Raw genomic sequence first — 1,558 nt, forward strand, 5'->3', positions numbered from 1 at the left:
TTTGTTTTGTTTTTTTTTAATGGCGGGTGCGGCTTATAGTCCGGTGCGGCTTATATGTTGATGTTCGCTCGTTTTTTTGTTTTGTTTTTTTTTAATGGCGGGTGCGGCTTATAGTCCGGTGCGGCTTATATGTTGATGTTCGCTCGTTTTTTTGTTTTGTTTTTTTTTAATGGCGGGTGCGGCTTATAGTCCGGTGCGGCTTATATGTTGATGTTCGCTCGTTTTTTTGTTTTGTTTTTTTTTAATGGCGGGTGCGGCTTATAGTCCGGTGCGGCTTATATGTTGATGTTCGCTCGTTTTTTTGTTTTGTTTTTTTTTAATGGCGGGTGCGGCTTATAGTCCGAAAAAAAAGGTACATCAAAACGATTTGCCCTTTATATCACTGCAGTCTGTGCAAAAATTAATTAGCACGGGCAAACTAATCTAAATAATGATGTCACCAATAAATAAAAGGATTCATTTAAGACAATACTCCCTGATTGCTGTAGTTGTTGTACACAGCAGACATGACCAGATTCTTTCCTGTAACTTATGAAAAATTTATCCATGGATGGCAATACTGACTTGTCTACCCTGGCCTGCCAATGCAGGATTAGTGAGCGTGTGGCGTGGAGACGCTCCCCCGATCCCGCCAGGAAGACACATGCGCCCAGTTGGGGGAACACGGGGGGTCATTTGGAACTGCCTTTGGCCCCGCCGGCTTACACCTCCACTCACAGAGCCTGCTGTGGGGAGGGAGTTTGACCCATAGTTCCAGCTGAAACAGCAAAAAAACAAAAACAGAACAGAAATAAGAATCTGAAATTGCCAGCAGAGGGAGTGTGCCAGCTGCTGAAGCAATATTTCATTTGAATGATGGTAATGATTTTAATGAGAAGGGGGAAAAAAAGCAAAAGCGGTAGGGATGAGTCAGGGCAGAAGGATACATTAAGTTAGTTTGACATCTGTGCTGCTTAAGTCGGAGATCAAAGGTAAGAGAAGGCAGGTATTCTCACCCTTTCTGTCGGTACGCTGACATGTCCGGCATAGCTTTCCGAGGAAACAGGCGCAGCAGACTGAGGACCTGCTGCTTCCAGGAGACCAGCCTTTTTTTATGAGTTTCTGTGAAAGCCTGGCAGACAGAAAAAAATATATATTTGTAAACAAAAAACACATTTAATTTTTAAATCAACAAAGTATGTGAGGAAGCTTCTAAACAAAGATAAAAAATAGATTTTAACTTCCGCATTAAAAAATATTATTCCCACAAGTTTCTTTTTAAAATAATCTAATTTAGAAATTACTAATAAGTCCATTTACATATTGCGCAAGGTCCAAGATACTTTGTCACATGTATAGTTATACATATACTAGTATACTAGTGTAACGTACAGTAAAATGTATCCTGAAAAAAAATTGAAAGGAGAACAGTAAGTTTAAATCAAACCTAAATACAAAATGCAAAAAGTATTTATACCTTTTAAAAGGGGCAATATCATGTAAAATTTACTTTGAGTTTTACATCATATCATGTTATAATGCTATACTCTCATAAAAACATGCCCAAAGCCTTGCTCTG

General features: G+C 39.1%; 1 protein-coding gene across 3 annotated transcripts in view; it reads right to left on the reverse strand.

Annotated features, from left to right (window-relative positions):
• Positions 1–1,558, reverse strand: part of samd4b (sterile alpha motif domain containing 4B) — a 13,373-nt gene that overhangs the window by 6,176 nt on the left and 5,639 nt on the right. For all 3 annotated transcript variants that reach the window (XM_014012467.1, XM_014012468.1, XM_014012466.1), the window contains 2 exons: positions 996–1,111; positions 565–757 (listed from right to left, as the gene is read on the reverse strand). In XM_014012467.1, the coding sequence (XP_013867921.1) occupies positions 565–757; positions 996–1,111 (309 nt within the window). The remainder of the gene's footprint in view (positions 1–564; positions 758–995; positions 1,112–1,558) is intronic.

The sequence above is a fragment of the Austrofundulus limnaeus genome, unplaced genomic scaffold, assembly GCF_001266775.1.
Source record: "Austrofundulus limnaeus strain Quisiro unplaced genomic scaffold, Austrofundulus_limnaeus-1.0 Scaffold91, whole genome shotgun sequence".
NCBI classification, from domain to species: Eukaryota; Metazoa; Chordata; class Actinopteri; order Cyprinodontiformes; family Rivulidae; genus Austrofundulus; species Austrofundulus limnaeus.